The 22448-nt window shown below is 45.3% G+C and overlaps 1 protein-coding gene across 1 annotated transcript; it reads right to left on the minus strand.

Annotated features, from left to right (window-relative positions):
* Positions 1–18468: 18468 nt before the first annotated feature.
* LOC130854212 (uncharacterized) lies at positions 18469–21397 on the minus strand. The gene is made up of 3 exons (XM_057736956.1): positions 21199–21397; positions 19104–19279; positions 18469–18678 (listed from the first exon to the last, which is right to left on the minus strand). Exons 1-3 carry the CDS (start codon positions 21395–21397, stop codon positions 18469–18471), a joined length of 585 nt encoding a protein of 194 aa, XP_057592939.1.
* Between the last annotated feature and the right edge of the window lie 1051 nt (positions 21398–22448).

Consider the following 22448-nt stretch of genomic DNA (forward strand, 5'->3'; position numbering starts at 1 on the left):
CTATGTATTTAATGTTTTGAAATATAAAAGAATTACAAGGGAGAAATTATAGTATGCAAATGACTATATGACCTAACAAGGTAGATATAATAACTTAAAATGGGGGAGAATGGGTATCCTATAGGCAAAAAATGTTTAAGTGATTTTGGTAATAACTGGTAGAGTAGTATTGGATTATTATTTTGAGACTATAAAGTAAATGAGTAATTATGGGATATTTGAATTCAGTCATCCTCTGTGTCATTTTGAATGAGGACTCTTCAATGTGGAAGAAAAAAGATACAGGTATAATATACAAGTTAAGTAAAAACGTTATAGTTCTCAATTGAAAATAACAATATGAACTCGGAGTATTTAGATGTTAGAAAGATAGATAGATAGATGCTTTATCAACTTAAGTGGCCTAGAAACAGTGATCAACTTAGTAAAAATGAGCATCCCTATAGTGCCCAGATTTTGATTTCTAAATCTTTCAAGAATGAAAGTGACATAAAGACATTTTCAGACACAACAAAACTGAGAGAGTTTGCTTCCAGCAGAGTACCCTAAAGGAAATTCTAAAAGTGAAAGTGCCAGAAAATTATCCCAGATGCGTTAAGAGCAAAGAATGGGTTAATGTTTTGTTGGGTTTAAAATATACATATTGAATTAAAATATGTTACAACACTAACATATTGGTTGGGAAAGATGTAAATAGATTTAAAATGTTCTAAGGTTCTTGTACTCTTCAATACAGGGTAAATTTACTAAATAATATTAGATTTTGCTAACTTTAAAATGCTTCTTATAATTTCTATTGTAATTATTAAAATAATAGGAAAAGTCTATAATTTCCAAATTAAGAGAAGATAAAATATAGGCAAGACAGGAAAGAAAAAGAAACACAGAAGGTGGTGCAAATAAAAAGCATATAAAAAGAGAGTAGATTGAAGCCCAAGATATCAGTAATTATAATAAGTGATAAGTGTATGAAATGCTTAAGGTAAATGCCAAAAAACATCAAGAAAGAAATTTAAAACATAAGGATACAAAAAGGCTTAAAGTAAAATGGTGTAAAAAAGGATGCAAACACTAGGCAAAAGAAAGCTGGTATGCTCTATTACTTTTAGACAAAACAGAATTTTGGCAAAAAGCATTGCTAGAGAGGTTCACTGGAAATATATGACCACTCTAAATTTACATGCACCTAATAACAGGACCTTAAAAAATATATACGAAATAAATGAAGCATATATATAAAAATAAAAAATTATAAAGAGATAGATAACCACAAAATAATAGTGGGGGTTTTTAAACCTCTCTTAGTAATTAATAAAACAAGCAGACAAAAATCAGTGAGACTATGGGAAGAAGACAGCCATCTACAAGCCAAGGAGAGAGGTCTCAGAAGAAACCAAATCAACACCTTGATCTTAGACTTTTACCCTTCAGAATTTTAATAAAATAAATTTCTGTTGCATAAACCAAAAAAAAAAAAAAAAAGTCAGTGAGACCAGAAGAACATGATATACTCAATTGATGAAAGAACATATGTAAAAGATTGCACTCGACTGCAAAATATACTTTTTTTTCAAGCTGTCATGACACTTATAATACTCTCCCACCAAAATGACCATATCCTGGGCCATAAAGCAAATTACAATTTATTTCAAAATAATTGAAATAATAAGCAGTGTGTTTTCTAAACCAAATGCAGTTGGTGCTGGAAATTAGTAACAGAGTGATAACTGGAAAAGCCACATATATCTGAAACTGAAGAAATATATTTTTAAATAAATAATGGCACAAAGATAAAAATCACAATCAAAATAAATTTGGAACTGAAAATGAAATTAGTACATTTAAAACCTTTTGTGAGAGAGCTAAAGCAATGTTTAGAGGAGAATCTCTAGCCTTACATACATATATTAGGAAAGAAAGAACAAAATTACTAAGCTAAATAAGCATTGATCTCAGGAAGTTAAAGGATAGCAAAATTAACCAGAGTAAAGTAGGAAGGAAGTTAAGACAAGAAATGAATGACATAGAAAACAAATATATTATAAAGGGGAATCAACATAGCTTGATCAAAACTGGTTCTATTAAGACTGATCCAGAAAAATGAGAGAAGGTACAAATAACAAAGAGCAAGAATGGACAAAAAAGGTTATTTCATTTTAGAATTTGGAGACTTTAGAAAAAAGAAAATGTAGGCTCTAAAAGTAAAGGCAACGAAAGCAAAAATAAATTAGTGGGAGTATATTAAACTAAAAAGCTTCTGTACAGCAAAGGAAACCATCAGTGAAATGAAAAAGGCAACCTACGGAACGAGGTAAAATATTTGTAAATCATATATCTGATAAGGGGTTAATATACAAAATATATAAAGAACTCATACAACTCAATAGCAAACAACAACAACAACAACAAACCAACAAAAAACAAGCAAACTGATTTAAAAAATGGGCAGATGATCTGAATAGACATTTTTCCAAAGAAGATACAGAAGTCCAACAGGTACAATAAAAGATGCTCAACATCACTAATCATCAGGGAAATACACATCAAAACCACAATGAGGGGGCTTCCTAGGTGGCGCAGTGGTTGAGAATCTGCCTGCCAATGTAGGGAACACGGGTTCGATCCCTGCTCCAGGAAGATCCCACATGCCACGGAGCAACTAAGCCTGTGCGCCACAACTACTGAGCCTATGCTCTTAAAAAAAAGAAAAAAAAAAAAACCACAATGAGATAACACATCACACCCGTTAGAATGGTTATCAAAAAGACAGGAAATAACAAGCTTTGGCAAGGATGTGGTTGAAAGGGAGCCCACATGCACTGCTGGTGGAAATGTAAATTGGTGCAGCTATCACAGAAAACAGTATGGAGGCTCCTTAAAAAATTAAAAATAGAATTACCATATGATCCAACAATTCCACTTCTGGGTACTTATCTAAAGAAAACAAAAACACTAATTGGAAAAGATATATGTACCCCCGTGTTCATTGCAGCATTATTTATGATAGCCATGATATGAAAACAACCTAAGTGTCCATCAATGGATGAATGGATATAGAAGATGTGGTGCGTACACACACACACACACACACACACACACACACACACACACAGAGTGGAATACTATTCAGAAAAGAAAAGGATGAGATCTTGCCGTTTGCAACAACATGGATGGACTTTGAGGGCATTATGCTAAGTGAAACAAGTTGGACAAAGAAAGACAAATACTATATGACCTCACTTATAGGTGGAATCTAAAAAACAAAACAAAAACTAAGCTCATGGATACAGAACACAGATTGGTGGCTACTACAGGTGGGAGTTGGGGGTGGACGAAGTGAGTAAAGGGGGTTAAAAGGCACAAACTTCCAGTTATAAAATAAGTTTTGGGGATGTAGTATAAAACACGGTGACCATAGTTAATAATACTGTATTGCATATTTGAAAATTGCTGAGAGTAGATCTTAGGAGTCCTCATCACAAGAAAAAAAATTTTAACTTGTATGGTGAAGGATGTTAACTAGACTTATTCTGGTGATCATTTAGCAATATACACAAATGTTGAAACCATTATGTTGTATACCTGAAACAAATGTTATATGTTAATTATACTTCAATAAGAAAGCTGAAAAAAAAAAAAAGAAAATGAGAGTATATCAATCTGTTTATGCCAATACACTTGAAATGGACAAATTCCTAGAAAAATACTAAAACTAACAATCAAAATAGAAAATCATAATAGGTAGGTCTAAAGTTTCAAAGAAACTGATTCATAATTAAAACCATTCCACAATAAAAACTTCAAGTAGATGGGTTCACCAGCAAGTTTTAAAAAATAATTAGAAATTTCTCCAATGTTATATAGTTCTTTGATAGAAAAGAAAAAGGTTAGCATAACATTGATACCAAAATCCAAAAAGGAAACTAGGAGAACATGTCAGGTCAATTTGATTCATGAACATGTGCACATATATCCTAAACAAAGTAGTAGCAATCGGACCTAGGAATAAACTGTTAGGAGATGATAATTTTTAAAGAAAGCATAATTATTACTGTCATAATATTAAATATACACAAGTCAAAATTTGTATTTAACTCATCAATGAATGAGGGAACCCATAAGCTAGTTCTCAGAAAAATTTAAAAAAATCATGCATAGTTAGCTATAAAATAAGCTACAAGGATATATTGTACAGCATAGGGACTATAGCCAATATTTTATAGTAACTATGAATGGGGTATAACCTTTAAAATTGTGAGTCACTACATAGTACACTTGCAATTTATGTAAAAATTAAAAATTAATTAAATTAATATAAAATCATAAAATTAATTTAATTATTTAAAAATTATTACAATTAATTACAATTTTAAAAATTATACATAAATGCTGAAATTTACAAATAGACCATAAATTTACCATACTGAGTAGGAAGAAGAATGATTTGTCCCTCCACTGGGCAGGTTTAACTTGCATGCCTGTGGATCAGAATCATTTGCATTTCTATCAGTTATCTGTAATTACAGAGTTGTAAAATAGCTCAAAGACTATGAAAGGTACAATACCCATAAAATCAGAAAACCTAAAATTAAAAAATTCCTAGTTTTCCACTGAGAACACCAAGAAATTCTTTTGGTCCATTTCAAAGCCTTTCACAATTTTTCCTGGCACTATAAAAAGGATAAGATATCATGATGAAATTGGGTTTATTCTAGAAATGCCAAATTTGTTTAACAATGTGAAATCAATGAATGTGATTCATTACACTAATAGATTAAAACAGAAAATCCTACAGACAGCTCAATAGATGCAGGAAAAAAAACTGATGAAATTTGATATCTATTTTTGATTTTGAAAAAGAAAAGAAAGTTCTTAGCAAACTGGGAACAGAAGGGAATTGCTTTAATCTGCTAGCAGATAGCTGCAGCAAACTTACAGGTGACATTCATTTAATAGTAAGACATTGTTCCCCTCCTAGAAATCAAGTGCTGTCTTGGACTTGTCTTCTGAAAAATGGGTGGGTGTGGAACTGGGGAAAGTGAGTCCACTACACAGCCAGGCTTGGATAGGAACCCCAAGGAAACGACTGTGTCCCTTTATGCAAAAGATCATGCCTTCCTCGCCGGGGATGATTCTTAGATATAGAGGGAGCGGATTTGGTTAATTACACACCATAGAGCACCTTCAATATTCTTGAAAAGTATCATTTCTGCTCAGGATTATCACTGTAATGTCAGCAATCCAGAACCAGTCCTCTCACAAACCCAATGTAGAAAAGGTACTTCTCAGGCCAAGCAAAAATGCCTATGTTAGCAGTATTTTATTCTCTAGGAAAATACATCTGAAGAGCCCAGTAGTCTAGTGTTAAAGTGCTTGTTTACAGGGAATTCTGCCTGTATGAAGCAGAAAAGAAAGCAGAACATTAAAGTTATTTGCAACAAAGGGTCAAATCAAAGAGAGACAGCATTCCAGAGCCAGAGTGTTACTGCCCCTACAAAACAAAATGGTGCGTGGGTCCCTTAGTGACTGTCCAAGCTGGATGGCCATTGAGCATCGGGGCACGCTGGGGCCTGCCCAGGGTGCCTGGGCTGGCATACCTATGGCAGCAGCTTATTTTTACGGGACTTCTAATGACCTCTCAGGGGAGACAATGTCTGTGCCCGCTGGCACTGACAGCTGCCTCCAGAACTAAGTGATGGCATTTGGGCACAATGGCCACCCCCTAGCTTCTCAGGTCAGGTTCTGTGGGGGAGAGTCATCCAGGGGGTAAAGAGACTGCCAGGCTCCTGCCAGAGCCAAGGACCATGAGTAAGGGATTTATAAGGGAGGTCTGGGGTTGGGCAGGGCTGCTCACATTTCCTCTGGCTGTTGACCTTCAGGCGACACGTGTCAGGTTGAGGACGGGTAGACGGAATGACAAGCTGTAAAAGCAGGTCATACAAAACAGTGCAATAAAAACAAATAATCTGGGAATACACGTTTTTTTCTTTTTTGGCTGTGTTGGGTCTTCGTTTGTGCACTTGGGCTTTCTCTAGTTGCAGCCAGGTGGCACTGCTCTTTGTTGTGGTGTGCGGGCTTCTCATTGCAGTGGCTTCTCTTGTCGCAGAGCATGGGCTCTAGGTGCATGGGCTTCAGTAGTTGTGGCATGAGAGCTCAGTAGCTGTGGCTCACAGGCTCTAGAGTGCAGGCTCACTAGTTGTGGCGCACAGGCTTAGTTGCTCTGCAGCATGTGGGATCTTCCCGGACCAGGGCTTGAACCCATGTAGCCTGCATTGGCAGGCAGATTCTTAACCACTGCACCACCAGGAAAGTCCTGGTAATACACTTTTGTTGGGGTTCATCAGTGGTTTCAGTGAGAAGAAAAGAAGCCTCCATTCATCACTGTAATGACGAGGCCAGGACTGGATCTGCACCTGTGACCAGGACAGTGTCCTGTCCAGAGGAAGAGAGTGAGGAGGGCAGGAACCTGAGGGGTAATGCTGGGACACAGGCTGGACACAGCCTCCTAGAGAATCACAAACATACACTTCTAGTGCCCTCTCTCTTTACTGTGACTCACACACTCGCTGGTGGCCCACACCCACATGCATGGACAGTCATGCAGGTGTGATCTCCTGGCACTTCTCCGCTTTCCCTACCACGCATCGTTCTTCTGAGTAGGGCAGGAGGGGACAGGGTCGTATTCCACTCAGAGGTCAGTCCACTGTCCTCTCTGAAATAGGTGCAGATTTGTGAAGCAGTATACACTTTTGTCACTCTCGACCCTAGACTCTTAGAGTGATTGTTTGTACCACCACTACAGCAAACACGACATTATATAATTATTAATTGATGACTTTCCTATGAGCTCTCACAGGCTCACCTGTGCTTTACTCTGCTTTGAGTCACTACTACTCAGTGTGATGCTTAAGTAGAGTAGGTCCTCAATAAAACTTAGATGAATGGAGAACGAATGAACAGAGAAATTGTCATTACATACTTACATGTAATGTCAATATTTTGGAGTATTGCTCATACCATAGGCATTGCTTTATTTTTTATTTTACTTTTTTATAAATTTATTTATTTATTGGCTGTGTTGGGTCTTTGTTGCTGTGCGTGGGCTTTCTCTAGTTGCGGTGAGTGGGGGCTACTCTTCGTGGAGGTGCGCAGGCTTCTCATTGCTGTGGCTTCTCTGTTGCGTAGCACGGTCTCTAGGCGCTCGGGCTTCAATAGTTGTGGCTCGAGGGCTCTAGAGCACAGGTTCAGTAGTTGTGGCACACAGACTTAGTTGCTCTGCAGCATCTGGAATCTTCCCGGACCAAGGCTTGAACACATGTCCCCTGCATTGGCAGGTGGATTCTTAACCACTGTGCCACCAGGGAAGTCCCGGCATTGCTTTTTGACATGAGCGTACTATCCTGACATGCTTAGGCATATTCTGCAGAAACCAGTCCCATGACAGTCAATAAGAGAAGGGTTCTGTATGTGTGTTCCTCCCGTGACGAGAAGTAGGATCATGGCCATCCCTTAAGTAGAATGGCTGTTCATCTTTCCACAGACAGCAGTGAGGCTCTGAGGCCCATTCCTTGTAATGACTTTCCCTGGGCCAGAGACACTTTGATCCACCCAGAGGACAAGCCATCCTTGTGTTCCAGGCTGTTGAGATGGAACGGTGGGTACCAGGTTAGGTGGGACCTGGTTGCCAAGATCAGCTTTCATTTTGTCTCTTTCTTGGTCATATTCCAACTTCTTTCTAACCCAGGGTCCCTTCAGACAGGGCAGGTCAGCACTGGGCCAGACTTAGAACAGGCACAACTCCTCTCAGAACTGTTAGTCTCTAATTTTCCACGTGATTTTCCTCTTACAAAACAATCCATACCACCTGAGAAAAGAAAAACAACCAGACCACAATATTAAAAGTTTATTGCTGGGGTGATAATTTTACTACCCACCTCTGGATTAACCTTTGTCTAATATATTTCCAACTTCACCGTATTCATTCTGTATTGTCAGTGCTTAATGTATTTTCTGGCACCCAGAAACAATTAAATGAGTGGCTACATAAATGACATAAGAATGGGCAGCTGGGTGAGTTCATTCCAACTCTATTAGTGGAATGACTGTTCTTTGCGTGACCCATCAGGGAGAGTGGTGCCAGCCACCTCGGGGTGAGAGGGCTGTGCCTCCCTGCTGAGCAAGATCACAGCACAGCAGATACTCCCATCTGTTACCCCATCTGAAGCTCACAGGAACCCCCGGGAGAGAGGCTTATTGGTCCTTGTTGGAGATGACTCTAAGTCACACGTCATTACAGCCAGAGCCGGCTGCCGTGGTTCTCCATCCCTCCACCCTCCCTTGGCTCCCCGGTAGGCCTCAGGCCTCCCCTATTTTCCTGCTTGGATTTGGAGCTGACAACAAGCCTCCTTTAGGACAGAAATGTGGCTACCCTGGCACTTCCTGTGTGTTTCGATTGTCTCCCTGCCAGCAGCACTGGCCCCCAGAACGCTTTGCGCCCAGAGCACTTACTGTTTGGCTCAAGGTGGCTTCTACGGGGCCGGAAGCCCCAAGTCCTCACTCCTCCAGGCTGCTTACCCCGGGCAAGACTGGCCTGGAGGGACAGGCAGCTTCTGCGGTGAGGGGAATCTGCGGTGAGTTTGAGTGAGTGGGATGTGCTCTATCAAAGAGGGAAGGTGGGAGGCCATTGATCAGGGCTAGCCTGGATCCTTTATCACCGCCTCTAAATGGTCTCCTGCCACTAAAGCCTGTCCCACCTTTGTCATGCATGGCATCCACACGCCAGCAGTCATTGTGCATGCCCATCTTGGAGAGCCTACACCTATAATGAGGTTACTCTGCTTAAAGCCTGGCGTGGCTTCCCACCATGTAACCAGTAAATTCAAACCTCCTGGGTAGGCCAACTGTGAAGTCTTCTCCATTGGCACAGCCTTCCGCGTCCCGGGGAAGGAAACCAGTGGAGAGCAGCCCTCACATCTAGGTCTAGAAGCAAGGAGCTGGCAAACAAAGTCTGCTTTGAGGTCACCAGGTCAGCCTCCAGGACAAACAGGCCTTGCTTATGCTGGGCCCAGACACCGAGGTGGGGGCACTGCAGGGGCCCCAGGCCAGGAACAGCTGCCCACGGGGCCTCCAGCTTAGGAGGCTGTTGCTCAAGCCAAAGAATCTCCATGAACCAAGGCTATGCTTGGACTCTCAGGGCGACTGGAACAGCAGGCCAATAGCTTCCAAGGCTTGGAGATAACTACAGCATGAGGGGAGCCCTGAGCCCACAGGGGCACCTCAGTCTGGAGGGTCTCCATGGAGGTCGTACCTGTCGTGCAGGGTGGAGTGTGGTACCTTGGCCGGGCCTCCCCTCTCGGGCCCTCCCGTGGAGCTGAACGCGCTGCTGGCACTCAGCAGATCATAAATCACCGTCCTGCAAGGCCTTCGGCTGGGATAAGTCCACAGCTGGAGGAATTTTCTTTTTTTCCCCCAAACTTAACACATCATAAAACACAGCCGTTTAGGGAATGAGAACAACCAGGAGGTGTTTTTGCCTCAGAGGCTCTGTTCTAGGAGAGCTTGGAAGGTGAGGTTTGGAGTCTGATACATCCCCATACCCGGTCAGCCTCACCAGCAAACATGAGAGCGGCTGTTTCCCTGGGTCCTCAGGTACCTTCTGAACCAGCGGGCTGGCTGCTTGGCCAGGGCCAGCCAGGCCTAGGGCAGAAAGAGGCCATGGCTTGCTCTCCAGGACCATCTTGGTTTGTGACAGGGGGGCTTGCTGTAAGGGAGTGTATGTTTGTCCCAGAATTCAGTCTTGAGTCTCCTCATCCCATTCAGAGTCTGTTAGCATGTGACCCTGGGCTTCACTGGCCAAAGACAAGGCCAAGTCCAGAGGAGGGCTCGAAGGGGCCTAAAGTTTGGTCAAGGAGGGAGTCTTTGCCAAGCCATAACCTCTATTTCTTATCAGATCGAGATTCTCCAATATGGGTATTAAAGACCTTACTTTCATGTGTTCATTCATTTACTTACTCTCTTTCCCCATTCTTTCTTTCATGTAGCAAATATTATTGAACCTTTCCTAAGTGTCAGTGGCAACCTAAGAAGCGGAAGCAGATAAGTGCCTGTCTCCATGGTGCTTTCAAACCCTTCTGGAAGGTTACAGTGTCTATAATTTAAACATCATGTCATGATGACTGTTTGAGGAAATGAAAGGTATGAAGGAAGCAGGCGACAGGAGAACTTATGGCAGAGGAAGTGGACCTGTTTTTAGGGTTCAAGGCCAGTGCCATGGGGGCAGTGATGTTTGAGCTGAGATCTGCAGGGCGAGTGAGAGTTACTCTGCTGAGAGCGTGGCCGGGCGTGCCCAGCAGCAGAGACAGAGCCGCCTGCAGTGGACCCTCACAGGGGGAGCGGGCTGTGTCTGGGCAACTGTGTCAGTGCAGATGGTCACGCGAGGGCAGAGGGCGGGAGCTGGGGGTGGGCAGGGGCTGGGCTCAGGGGCTCAGCTGGGGGCTGTACACCAGATGAAGTTTCCTATGGAAAGTAGAGGCAGGGTCATCTGCTTGGAGCGAGGGGGAGTGTAAGCAATGGGAGAGTTTAGGAGAAGAGAGGTTAGCAATAGTCGTTTTGGAGGGCAGGAGAGCAGGTTGACAAGAAAGGCATGGTAGGTGTAAAATATAGGACATTTGAGATACTGAAATGTGGGTCCATAGTGGAGTCCACTTGGTTTTTCTTTCCTTTATCTACATCTCCATATATATGTGCATCTCGAGCTTCATATATATACATAGTCCTATGTACAGATGTACATATATGGTTATAGATATTAGGTTTTATATGTATATTAGGATTATGATCATATATATATATGTGTATATATATAATTTTTAGTTGATGAAAGCAGTGTGAGAAAAGTTGCAGAAGAGAGAAACGTTGTGTTGCATTCAGGAAACCGCAAGCTGATCAGCTTGACTGGAGCCAAGGGTGAGGGGGGAGGGCTGGCTTAGCTTATGTCCCTGGGGGTGACTAAAGAGAAGGAACAGATGGGACATATTACCTTCTCCGGACAAAGGTCACTTTAATTGGAGGCTGGGGATGATTGCACGCCAGTGAAATAGGTGCAGGTCCAACTGATGTGAGCTGATGTGACTTGCAGGTTGCACAGCCCCACAGCCTCCTGAGAGCGTTGCTCTTAGACTAAAGTGTTTTCTGGAGCCATCAGTCCCACGAGTCTGAGAAAAAAAAGGCGAAGTAAATTACAAAAAACAAACAGAAACCAAAAAACAACCTCCAAACTCCCTTTTCCTCTCCTTGGGAGGACTGTCTTTATTAAAGACTCCTTGGTACCTAAAGCTGTGAGATGTACTGTAGTTCAGCAAAACTGTAACCGTTTAACCCAGAGTCAAACTTGTTTGTTCTGCATCATGTCTATTAGCACCCCAGGAAGCTTGTATTCCCGTATTATGGGAAACACTAGCTAAAATATCATGTTTTCCCGAGGCTTCTGTTCTCACTCAAATATGTTGCTGGGGAGTAACACACTGGCACATTAACACACATATATTACTCTGGAGGGATGCAACAGAATTCGGTCTAAGAGCATCCACGTTCAGCAGAGAGGCTGCCCCACCCTCTGCTCCCGCAGCTGAACCAGAAAAGAAGACAGGAGAGATGCATAAGGCTGAAGGCAGCTGAAGAAGTGCTGGGGGGTGGGGGGGGCTGTAAACTCTGCAGGGCCCCAGCCTGGCAGAGGGTGACTAAGGTATTTCCAGCAAACAGCATTGTAATGGGGCCTTGAGGGAAAGCTGGTCTTTGATAGGTGGAGCTGGGGAAGAAAGGGCTCCAGGTAAAGGAAAGGATGGGGATAAATGCAGTAACGGGCAGAGCTCAGGAGGAAAGCGGAGCCTGAGGTTAAGGATCCAGGTTTGGAAACAAGGTGTTAGGTGCATCAAGGCAGCATAAGTGGTGGTGACCTGCAAAGCAGTGGTTCTCACGTGTCCCGTTCTCGCACACCTGAGGGGTATGGCATGAGCATCAGCAGCTCTGGCTCACTAGATAGTCACTCTTACCTGCAGAGGTAAGCAGAAGGTGGGAGTGGAGTGGAGCATCTTCCTCTTCCTCTTCAGTCTTGGAACAGTCTCTTCAGTGACTCTCATAGACCCCTGTATTGATCATGTTTTTTGTTTTCTGTGTTCTGATGCTTTGACATCTTGGGGCCTTGCGGCCCCTCCCAGGATCAGCCATTTCCTGAAGATAGTAAACAACTCCTCTGAGAGCGTGCTTTTCAACTGCAAAACAGCAAATCCAGGGCCCACACCCCAACCACCTCCTTTATTGGCTCTCACACTTGGGCCACTATCCACCTGCCCTAATCACCTAGGGCCACGTACCAGAAACGTGCCCCAGAGCTACTAAAACTGTTCAAACTAGCCAGTCCTAAGCAACCTCACCCTGCCTTGCCTAATCATTCCCATGAAAGCCACAATAAAGGCTTTTGCTCACGTTTTCCCCTCTTCCTCTTCCTCCTGATCAACCCTGCTGCCTCTCTGTGTGGCCCTACGTGGCAGGCTGTGCCTCCTGTTTTTAGGGATCTGTGGATATAATAACTTTTTCTTTCATGACAGTCATTTCCACGACAGCATGTCTCATCCTACCTGATTAAAATGAATCCTAGGTACCCTTACAGCAGTCCTGTGGGTAGGCTGACCAGGACAGTCCTGCTTGACATCTATTGCTCTACATAATTATTAATGAGATGTCTTTCATTCTCTAAAGTGTCCCAGTTTGGATGATAAGTTTTAAAGGGCCCTAACTTCCCATTGAGAAACACAGGTGAAATATAGCAAGAGAGGAGGGTCAAGGGCAGAATCCTAGAGATTTGTGGTAAGGAAACTGAGGATTGAAATGAGGTGGGGGTTGAGCCTGCTCTTATCACATCAGAGAAACTGGCAAGTCACAAGAGTAACAGGTTGTGGAGAAGGCAAAGGGGACGAGAACCACAAAGGAGCCACTGCACCTGGTCTTCCATGGGTGTGGAGGGCGGGGGCATGATGCCTGTGGGCCAAGGGTGGATGGAGGGCGAGGTGGGAAGTGGTGACTGCACAGTTCACTATTCAGCTCTATAATCATGAAGAGAAGCAGGGAAGGAGATGGGCAAGAATCTGAAAGGCAACAAACCTGAGAATATGGTTTATTTTAGGTGGATAAACTCAGTTTTCATGAGTTTTCTGGAGGAAGAGAAGTCACAAGATAGAAAACACATGGGGAAAGGACAGCCTCTTCATCAAATGGTGTTGGGAAAACTGGATATCCACCTGCAAAAGAATGATATTGGGCCCCTATTTTACATCATAAATAAAAATCAACTCAAAATGGATTAAAGACTTAAATGTAAGACCTGAAACTATAAAGCTCCTCAAAGAAAACATCAGTGGAGTTGGGGGGTGGGGGGGAGGTGGGCTGGGGGAGAGGAGAAACTTCTTGACATTGGTCTTGGCAATGACTTCTTGGATTTGATACCAAAAGCACAGGAAACAAAACCAAAAATAGACAAGTGGGACTATATCAAACTAAAAGGGAAAGGAAACAGCAAACAATCAACAGAGTGAAATGGCATCCTATGGAATGGGAGAAAATATTTGCAAATCATCCATAAAAAGGGGATAATATCCCAAACATATATCTCAACTCAATAGCAAAAAACCCAAATAATCCAATTAGAAAATGGGCAAGGGACGTGTATAGACATTTCTCCAAAGAAGAGATACAGATGGCCACCAGGTATATGAAAAGGTGCTCAACCTCCCTAATCATCAAGGAAATGAAGATCAGAACCGCAGTGGGATATTACCTCATGCCTGTTAGGATGGCAGTTATCAAAAACAAAGCATAAGTGATGGCAAAAATGTGGAGAAATTGGAATCCTTGCACACTGTTGGTGGGAATGTAGAATGATACAGCCACTATGGAAAACAGTGTGGAGGTTCCTTAAAAAATTAGAAATGGAACTACTATATGATCCGGCAATTCCACTTCTGGGTGTATAACCAAAACAAATTGAAATCAAGATCTTTAAGAGCTATCTGTATCCCCACATTCATTATAGCATTATTCACAATAATCATGATACGGAAACAAACCAAGTGTTCATCAACAGATGAATGGACAAAGAAATTATATATATATCATACATATATATGTATATATATAATTGAATTCTAAGAAAGGAAAAATTCTGCCATTTGTGACAACATGGATGAATCTAGAGGACATTATGCCAAGTAAAATAAGTCAGTCACAGGACAAATACCACATGAGCCTACTTATATGAGACATCTAGAATAGTCAACTTCATAGAAGCAGAGAATAGAATGGTTGTTGCTAGGGACTGGGGTGTAGGGGGAAACGAGGAATTGTTTTTCAGTGGGTATAGAATCTATTATGCAAGATGAATAAGTTCTAGAGATTTTGTAATGCAACACGGTACCTGTAGTTAACAGTACAGTATTGTACTCTTTAAAATATGTTAAGGGGATTGATCTCATATTATGTTCTTACTGAAAAAAAAAAAAAACACAAGGAAATTTTCTTGAAAGTGATGTCATGCATTTTTAGTGCCTTGGTGCCATGGTTGTGGTGATGGTATCACAGGTGTATGCGTGTGTTCAAATTCATCAAGATGTACAAGTTAAATATGTACATGCTTTTGTATATCAATTATATTTCACTAAAGCTAGAAAAACAAAAAGAAGTTATAAGACAGAAACGTGGAAAGAGCTCAGGAAGGAATCAGAAAGACGAGGGATCCAGAGTCCAGGGGGATGTTTGTCTTGAAAAGAGGAAGGATATTTCTCAATAAAGACCCACCAGGGGAAGATAGAGACATTCTGCGGCAAAGGGGAGAGGAGGTGAGAACCTCATTATCAGGTGAAATTCTCAATAAATTATGACGCGCATTCATCTGCTGCGAGTTCAGGAAGTGGGGGTGGGGGTGTGGACTTGGGGAGAGGAGAAAGATTGGGAACAGCTGGTGGAGGAATCTGCCAGAGGCCAGCAAGGTATGAAGAACTGGGTTGTGCAGCGGCCTCGAGGGACCAGTGGAGGTTAGCAAGGCCTGGCTTGTCGAGGAGCCAAGGCCCACAGCTCCACAGCCTCCCCTTCCACGCTGCACGGGCCCAGAGGGGAGAGGGGAAGCCAGGTGCTGGCTCCTCCAGGGCTGGAGCCTGGCAAGGCGGGAATGGAAAAATCCCAGGAGGGCCAGGGATTTGGAGCTGCATGTGCGCTTAGAGTTCAAGATGATTTCAGGAGGAACTTGCAGGATGAGAAAATGGTGATCTTTAGAGGGAAAAAGAGCAGGTGAACAAGGACTGGGGAGAGATGGACGCAGGGGCAGATGGCGGTTGATGAGAGCAACATCAGAGGGACTGGAGATGCAGTCTTTCTTGAGGGATATTTGAGATTCTGTGCTCACCTTAGTTTCTTCTACCCCAAGGGCCCCTCTCAGGCCAATTTCCTTCTGTGAAAGTGCAGGTAGCCCTCACTTTGCATCGGTCTGATACGCATGAATGTCAGTTACCCTGCCCTCAAAATTTTCCCCTTTCTTTAGTTTTCAGATGTGTTAGTTTTGAAATCGAACAGGACACTTTGTGACCCTCTTGGGTATAAGAATCCCCCACACCATGTCCCCCATCTCTTGAAGTAAAAGCCTTTGCTTCAGGCCTCCCCTGAGCCTCAAAAGGCTCAAGAGTTAATGATTAGGAAAATGTGCACATGGGAAACTGGTAATAATTTAAAGAAGAGATCAGTCATATAGCATGGAATCTATAAAGTATGTCAGAAACTATAATACACTTTTGATTACAAAAATTAAAGGTAATATTTTATATCTAAAGATAGGAGGTAAAACTGACTTCAGACAGAAAAAAAAACAAATTAAGAACAAGGGCTCCATGGCTGGGTGGTTAAGCCTGGCAAGGTCCTTGTCATACTTGGAGGAAGGATAGAAATGAGGAATAATAACGTAGGTTATTCTCAGCTCAGAGGAAAAGGTACAGTTAGGAATGTAGGTTGGAAAGGTCACGGTAACAGCTGCAAGGACAGAAAAATCAAATCACTTCAAAACCATGAAAGAAGCAAAAATTGCCTGTGCAGGAAAAATGCAAATAAAAAGAGAAGCAATGGAAAGGTATGGGAAAGAGAAACTATAAAATGAAATAGCTGAAGTAAGTCCAAGTTTTGTCAGTAATCACAAAAAAGTAAGCAGATTAACTTGCTTATTAAGAGATAGATATCATCAGATTAAATTTTCTTTAAATCATCAACATACTGCGACAAGTGATAAAATTGAAATAAAATCTTGCAGAAAAATCAAGGGATAGAAAAAAGATATATATCAGGCACATGCGAACGTAAATAATGATGGTGAAGCAATATTAATAACAGATAAAATAGAATTTAAGGCAAACAGCATTTTGGGGGTATACTGTGTGGGACAATTCACTGTCCTCAAAGGAACAATCTCCAATTATGATCTGTATGTTTGTAAATAATATAGCCCTGGAATATCAAAAACAATATTGTCTCAACATGCGTAAAGCAAAACCCAACAGAATAATAAGAAATTGCAAAGCTATCACCATAATGGGAGATTTTAATTTACTTCTATATTAACAGATAAGACAATTAGTAAGGAAATAGAGAATCCAAACAATACCCACCACCTGCTTGATCTGATAAGTAAATATACCACCTTGCAACCATCAGGGCAGTTTTCATAATCATCTCCTGTACTTCTAGGTTGGTGCTTCTTTCTGATGGGGATAGCTTCCTTGGTAATAGAAGACAAAAATCATTGTCCTCCAAAACCTAAGATGTAATTGCGATGACTTGAAGTAACTAGAAACCCCTCTGGGTGGGGTGGCATGCTGAGTGCCATGTTCTGTGTTAGTGCTCAGAGCCTCAGGATTCCCATCTGGAAAATGGGCATGAGAACGGCTGTGTGGTCTGATTCCTGGGAGTATGGCTTGGCATGGGGAGGGGAAGGAGATGAAGGGGCTTTGAGCCCATTAAGTGCCATCCATACACCAGTGTCCTTGTGGTTCAGACCAGAATGCTGCTGGGTTCAGGGAAGGTAAGAGACAAATCATGGCTGGGTTAGTTAGACAGGGAGCAGATTAAATCATCTGTATGAAGACTTTGAAACTGGTCCTTCAGGAGGAAAGTCTGGTCTGAACAGGGAGCCATTATTGTCCTGGAAATGAGGGAATTGGGAGTGTCCAGTGCATCAGAGCCTAGCTAATTAAGCTGGGCTTAGTCACCCTAACAGTAAGTCTGAGAGTCTGAGAGTTGGAGGCCAGCGGACTTGATGCTACCATCCCCGGGACCCTGAGACCTGGAGGCTCTGCTAGACCACAGAGGCTTGGCTGGGGGATGCTAAGGACCTCCATCCTGGGCCCATGCTTGAACCCACCGATGGGTAGAACCACTTACCCCCGAGAGCTGGTTCAGAGGACTTGGCCCAGGCTGTAGATTCCCACTCCAGCCAATGCTTGAAGGCCTACGTGTCACCCCATTTGCAATGAAGAAAGGAAGGATACTTCCAAGGAAGGAAGAGTCCAGAAGCGAAAGGAGTGGGGTCGTAGTGATTATCTATTGCTATGTATAACAAGCCACAAATTTAGCGACTTAACTCCCAATTGTCATGTCACAGTTCTGTAGGTCAGAGGTCTAGGTGGGCTCCACTGGGCCATCCGCCTAGGGCCTCACGAGACTGAAAGCACTGGGCCAGGATCTCATCTGGAGGCTCTGGGGAAATCTGCTTCCCAGCTCCCTTGGGTTGCTGGCAGGATTCAGGTCTTTGTGGACTGGGGACTGGGGTCTCCACTTTCTTGTTGGCTGAGATCAGGGGACTGCTCTTAGCTCCCAGTGACCACCCTCAGGTCAAGAATCCCTGCCCCTCCACCTCAGCAAGGGAGCCCCTCCTTCATGCTCAAGCCCCCACATCAAACCTCTCCGACCCCTTATCTCCCACCCACCAGAGAAAACTCCTCAGTTTAGAGGTCCCAGGTGATTAGATTAGGTTTGATGAGGCCCCTCCAAAAGTCTCCCTTTCTTCAGGGAGTATCCTGAATGCCATCTGCAAAGTCCCTTTGCCATATAAGTAACTTCATCAAGGGAGTGCTATCTCATCATATTCACAAATCTTACCCACACTCAAGGAAAGAAGGTCATACAAGGGCGAGGGTCTTCAGGTTCATCTTGGCCTTCTACCGCTACCACAGGGCCAGGAGGTGAAATGCAGTCAGGTTGGGCCTGAAAGGAATTTCCTGGCCCCTCCGTGAGCTGGGGAGATTGATGTGGCGGGGGGGTATTCCTGCCACACTGGGAATCCAGGAGAGCATGGACCCTGCTGTCAGCTGAGCTTCTTGCTGTATCAGTTACTTGAAGTTGCCCCAGACCTGCTGGCTTGAAGACCAATGTTTACTCAGCTCAGGACACTGCAGTGTGGGCTGGGGTAGGACTCAGCAGGCAGGCGTCCGCTGGGACAGCTCCACTAGGGGCTGAAGGTCTGCTCTGAAGGAGTCTCACTTCCTGGCTGATGAGGGGGTGCTGGCCGGGGGCAGGGCCTCGGCTGGAGCTGGGGGCCGGGGTCTCAGTTCCTCTTTCACAGAATGGTGACTGAGTTCCAAGAGCAGCGTCCTAAGAGACAGGAAGTGGAGGCGGCCAGTTCCTCGCAGCCCACCCCAGGAACTGGCACAGCCTCGCTTCTGCTCTGTTCTTTTGGCCACGCAGTCCCAGGCCCAGATTCAAAGAGAGAGGGCAGAAACCCCCCTCTCGGTGCCAGGAATGTCAGAGAATTTGGGGAACAAAGAGTGTTTAAGAATTGCCACCCATGCTACGTGACCTTGCCAAAGACTCTGAACCTCATCTAGAAAGAAGGACACATACGTTCCTCCCTTGCTGGGAGGGAGGATAAAGCAGGTAGGAGCCCAGTCTGGGAGCCTAGGTCTCAGAGGTGAGTTCTCTGCACTTTGTGGGATCAGGGGCCAGTGCGCCTGACCCGAGGGGCAGCAGGAGACGAGGGGCTCGACCGGCCTCACCCAGAGGGAGACCCAACAGCCCACCTCGCATGCAGCTGCCAGGGCCCGCCTTGGAGAGCCACCCCTGGGATCCTGGCCGTGAGACAGCTGGTCAGCATGCCAGTAGGGGGCGTGGGGCAGCAGCGGGGGAGCGAGCTGGGGGCTGCCCCCACTCTTAGCCAGGAGGATGGACAGAGGGGCTTGGGGGTCCCTGGGTGCAGCTAGGGCAGCAGGAGCTGGGCAGGTGCACCTCCCCACAGCTGTGGGTGGTGGTCAGGTGCCTCCCTGGGTTCACTGTGACAAAGGCAGAGTCAGCGTGCTGTTGAGGCTATTAGCATCTGGTCCAGAGAACACCCAGCACACTGAGTGCGGAAGCCCTGGCCCCGTCCTGGTCCTGGAGAGGGTCTTGCTCCCTCCAGTAAGGACAGGGGTCAAGGGCTTCTGTGGCTGCAGGTGATCACCCCAACCCCCACACAATGGAGGGAGGCCCAAGCTGACACCATGAGATCTGCTCTACAGCTGGCCGGGCTGCCGGATCCTGATTCTCTAGAGGCAGCAAGCTGTGTTCCAGTCATGGGCTGAGAAGGGGTGTGCTCTCCGTCAGCCTCCAGCCTCCAAACAGAGCCTGACTTAGGGTTTTCCATCACACCACGCTGTTTGGGAGAGCAATATGCCAAGCCGGCCTTCAGTGTGGAAAGGAGAAAGGAAACCTTTGTTGAGTCTCTCTTTTGCGCCAGGCACTGTGCTAAGCATGTCCTATGATCCAATCCTTATTTTATAGCAGGGAAACTGGGACTCAGGAAAGCAAAGCAAAGGCCCAGGGTGTTAGCTACCTGTGGCTGCATAGCAAAATTACTCCAAATGTGGTGGCTTAAATAACATTTATCACCTCGCAGTTTCTGTGGGACAGGAATCCAGGTGTGGCTTAGCTGGTCCCCTGGCTCAGGTCTTGCACAGGCTGCTTCTGGGTATCAGCTGCGGCTGTGGTCGCATCTCAAGCCTCTACTGCGGGGAGCCTGCTTCTACTCTCCCCCAGTGATGCTAGTGCCATTCACGTCTTGCTGTTTGTTGACTGAAGCTTCTCTCATGAGGTTCCTTGTCATGTAGGCCTCTCCGTAGGGCAGCCCAGGGCACAGAAGCGGGTTTCCTTCAGAACAGGTGAGTGAGAAAGCACGCGAGGGCACTCGGGACGGAACCCAGAGGCTTTTTTGTAACCTAATTTTGGAAGTGTTGTTGCCTCTAGGGAATCAGGACCCGGCAGCCCAGCCATCTGTAGAGTAGATCTGATGGTGTCAGCTCGGGCCTCCCTCCACTGTGTGGGGGCTGGGGTGATCACCTCCAGCCACAGAAGCCTTTGACCCCTGTCCTTACAGGAGGGAGCAAGACCCTCTCATGTTTGCCATATTCTGTTCATTAGAAGCAAGTCCCTAGGGGCAGCCTACATTCACCGAAGGGGATTACACAAGACTGGGAGGTGGGCTCACACCCAGGATACCAGGCAGCAGAACTGGGACTGGACCCCACTTGTGTCTGACTGCAGCATCTGTGCCACAAACCCCACCCACCACACACACTCACACCTCACTCACCACACACTCATACCACACACATATCACAAGTACATGTACACATTTTACACACACATTCACAGATACTCACACAAAACATACGCACACACCAGACACATCCACGCATGTGTACACACGCTCCATTGCTAAGAGGAGGCTGAGGACAGGGCAGGGACCACACTGACTATTGAGAACTGGGGTTCTGGTGTCACTTAGAAAATCACCTTAGGACCAAAATTAGAATTCTGGGCCAAGCCGATTCTGTTTGAAATAAAATCCTAGTTCAAGAAGGAAGTTACAGGATCCATAACAACCATTTGAGAAAATGGAATAATTTGTGGTGCTCAGAGGCCTCAGCTGCACAGCCTGGAGTTTGGAGCCCACCCTGGCTAGGTGGGCTTGGATACGGCGCCCTTTCCGTGTGATGGTGACACCTACCTCACGGCTTGAAGCCTGGCAGTACTAGGCCCTTAGAAAGTGTGACCTCACCCCGTTTCCTTTTCAGACAATTTGGCTGCCCTCACACAGTCACAGAATCAGTTTTTGGAAAGAGAAAGGAAGCATTGTTTTACGGCTGCTGACGGCCAGCTCCAAAGCGAGCCTCAGCGGGGAGGAGGCTGGGAAACGTTTGTGCGGGGGCGCAGGTGTGGGTAGGGGCTGTGGTAAGTGTTCATGATGGTGTGTGGGTGTCTGTCTGTGTGTCTGTGTGAGCGAGGCCTGAGAGGAGACAGAGGTAGGACACCCACCCCATAAATCTGCATCCTGGTTCATGGTGCCAACCACATCCACCAGGTGGCGCTGCCTGCCTGTTCAGCTTCACATCAGTGCCAGAAAGGGCTCCCCTGACTCCCACTCACCCCATCTGTGTCCCCTCTGTGTTCTGAGTCAGAAGTCTGTGGCCAACAGATGAGCCTCAGCTGGAAATCGCTGCCATCAGACCCGAATCCTGTTTGAGGATGGGCTTAATATTCCACTTCCCAGTGCTGCACTTGTTAATTTCAGGGAGGAGGGGAAGCCTTCATTTGCCCATGTGACAACACTATATATAATCACTGCTTTGGATTTTCACAACCACCTGTCAAGTGAGGAAACTGAGGTTCAGAGAGGTTCAGCAACAGCCCGGGGTCACACAGCCTGGAGGCAAAGGAAACCAGAACTACCTCCAGAGCCCACTCTCTTCATGTTCTCCCACCTGGGCCCTGCCCCGGGTTTGGAGAAGTCTGTGCTGGACAATGGTCAGGGAACTTGTGGGTGCATCAGGGATCATGGACCAAGAGAAGACGGAGGCCAGATGGGGCGAGGCTTCTGTAATTGGGGCTTTGCTCACTTCCCGTCTGCTGCGGTGGGCGTGACTATAGGGCTTGTGCGCCCAGAGCAGTATGAACTACCGAGGAGGCCTTTAATGACCTTTTTCTTTAAGGAGAAGAAGTCATGGGCATGCCTGGGGCTGCCCAGCTTGATTCCACGGCTTCCAGTTTCCCTCACATCGGCTGTGCCCACATACACCCGACACACAATTCTGGAACCCTGGGCTGAAGCAGGAGCCTTCCCAATGGGGCGCATCTGGGCAGACTGGACTGCACAGGCAGTAGAGCTGGGAAGGAAGCCATTGGGGAGTTTGAGAGGGGCTGGGGGAGGGGCAGGGGCAGGCTGGTTGCCCTGCATTTCTGAAGACTCTGCAGTGCCCCACTCAGGGAATCCAGGTCTTTCCTGTGTTGCCTGAGATGAACAAAGGTGGCTGGATGGGAAGGGATGACCAGGGTCCAGGGAAGCAGAAGGAATACCTGATTCACACCCATCTCTGAGCCAGGTGTGCTGGGCA

Source organism: Hippopotamus amphibius, chromosome 5 (assembly GCF_030028045.1).
Source record: "Hippopotamus amphibius kiboko isolate mHipAmp2 chromosome 5, mHipAmp2.hap2, whole genome shotgun sequence".
Lineage (NCBI taxonomy): Eukaryota > Metazoa > Chordata > Mammalia > Artiodactyla > Hippopotamidae > Hippopotamus > Hippopotamus amphibius.